The 1,829-nt window shown below is 33.1% G+C and overlaps 1 protein-coding gene across 1 annotated transcript in view; it reads left to right on the top strand.

The window, feature by feature from the left end:
* Nucleotides 1-547: 547 nt before the first annotated feature.
* LOC106345136 overlaps nt 548-1,829 on the top strand; it is a 2,527-nt gene continuing 1,245 nt past the window's right edge. The window contains exons 1-3 of the mRNA XM_013784391.1: nt 548-776; nt 961-1,125; nt 1,205-1,792. Coding sequence (XP_013639845.1) covers nt 548-776; nt 961-1,125; nt 1,205-1,792 — 982 coding nt within the window. The remainder of the gene's footprint in view (nt 777-960; nt 1,126-1,204; nt 1,793-1,829) is intronic.

Below are 1,829 nucleotides of genomic sequence, written 5' to 3'. Positions count from 1 at the left end.
ATTAAAACTGTTGTCCAAAATAAAAGCAATTAAAATCTGACTTTATAATCTGACCATTAAAGATCAATTTTTTAAAGAAATTTAAAATATTATATTGTCAATAAAATTTCAAAATACACGTGAAGAAATGATAGTTTTTAGTTTTGATTTAAAAATTATATGTACGAATGATTCATAGTAATGTTAGTATAATAACTTTTTATTTTAATTTAGTTAAGTCAATAACTAAATTAAATATATTAAATATTAAAGTAAATATATGATTATAAATTTATGTAAATAATGTAAAACCTAAATTTATTTAAATTGTGTGTAGTTATGTCGTCATCCAATCGTAGGCAAAGTTTAAATTCTTCAAGACAAGCAGACATCAATCTTCCTAGCGAAACATCAGCTCGGGTAAAATATTTTTTTTTATTTATAACATATTTGTGTTAAAGTTGAATAAAAATAGTCAATTTATGAAAATTTGTAGAACGGAGCAAACTTCAAATGGACTTCTAGCAGTATTTTCAGATTGCTTGAGCTATATGATCAAGCTGCTGATATGAATAACTATCGTATAAAAGATCCCACGCCTTTTGGTAAACAGTTTATGGTTGAACAATTTAACAAAGAGTTCCAGTTAGATATAACTTATAAGTTTTTCAAAGAAAAACTTGATACCATTAAAAAAAAGTACAAGAAATACAAAGAGCTTCTAAGCTCAACGGGTATATCGGTTGATCTCATTACATCTGAAATCGATGCTTCTGAATCATGGTGGAAAGATCGTGAAGTAAGTTCAAAATTTATTTCACAGTTGAAATATATAATTGATTAATGTATAAACATAGTCTAAAATATATGTCTTCTAATTTTATTAATATGCATGTAAGATTGTCCATGCATTTAGACGAAAACCATCACATGGATGAGATATTATGGAACGTTGTTTCTGATTATATAATGTTCAATCCCAATCTCAATATTCGGCCAGCCAAAGAAGAGAAGAAATGAGGAATGAAGAAACAAATGAAGATATGTTGTATGAAGACACGAATGGTGGTGAAATGTCAGACGATCAAGATCCAGAAACACAACACAACGAAGAAATCTATCGTGTTAACATTGACGATGAAACCCGTCCATCAAATGAGTTCATTCGTGCACAACCACGTCAAAGCTCTGTGACGGTGGATTCCATTCAAATTCTTGGTTCAAGTAGCAAGACGAGGAAGTACTTTTCAAAGACCATCAGTCAAATCAGTTTTACAAGGGAGTGGTTCACGAGGAAGTAAGAAAAAACAATCATTTGAAACCACCCTAACAGATACAATGGCTGGATTTAGGGAGTTCCAACGCCAAAGCTTACAACAGTTACGTCCAAATTCCTTTGACCAAGATGACTACAATGATTTTGATGTGGCTGTGAAGATATTTGAATCGATGGGACTTCCAAATGACACCAAATTTTACTGGGCGTGCATCAACGAATTCAAGGAAGATACATTCTGGCGTAAGTATTTTATTGATAGAGATGAAAACACTTTTGAAGAAAAGGTCCAGTTCTTACAAGCTTTAAGTGGATTTACACGTGATGATCAGTACATGGGGAAGCGATTAAGCTCTGGTAAACCTTTTGGGAGTCCAAGTTCTGGTGGCGTTCATTCAGGTAGTCCATCTTCTGGAGGTAATAATTCATGGGGGCAAACGGTAAATGGACAATGGGGTAAACAACCACGTGCTCCGCAATGGGGTACACCACCATCTTCTCATCAATGGGGTACACCCCCAACTTCTAATCAATGGGGTACAACATCGAATGCTCAACAATGGAGTTCACCATC

The sequence above is a fragment of the Brassica oleracea genome, chromosome C5 (assembly GCF_000695525.1).
Source record: "Brassica oleracea var. oleracea cultivar TO1000 chromosome C5, BOL, whole genome shotgun sequence".
NCBI lineage: Eukaryota > Viridiplantae > Streptophyta > Magnoliopsida > Brassicales > Brassicaceae > Brassica > Brassica oleracea.
The sequence above is the reverse complement of the archived record's forward strand: the minus strand, read 5'-3'. Positions and strand labels throughout refer to the sequence as shown.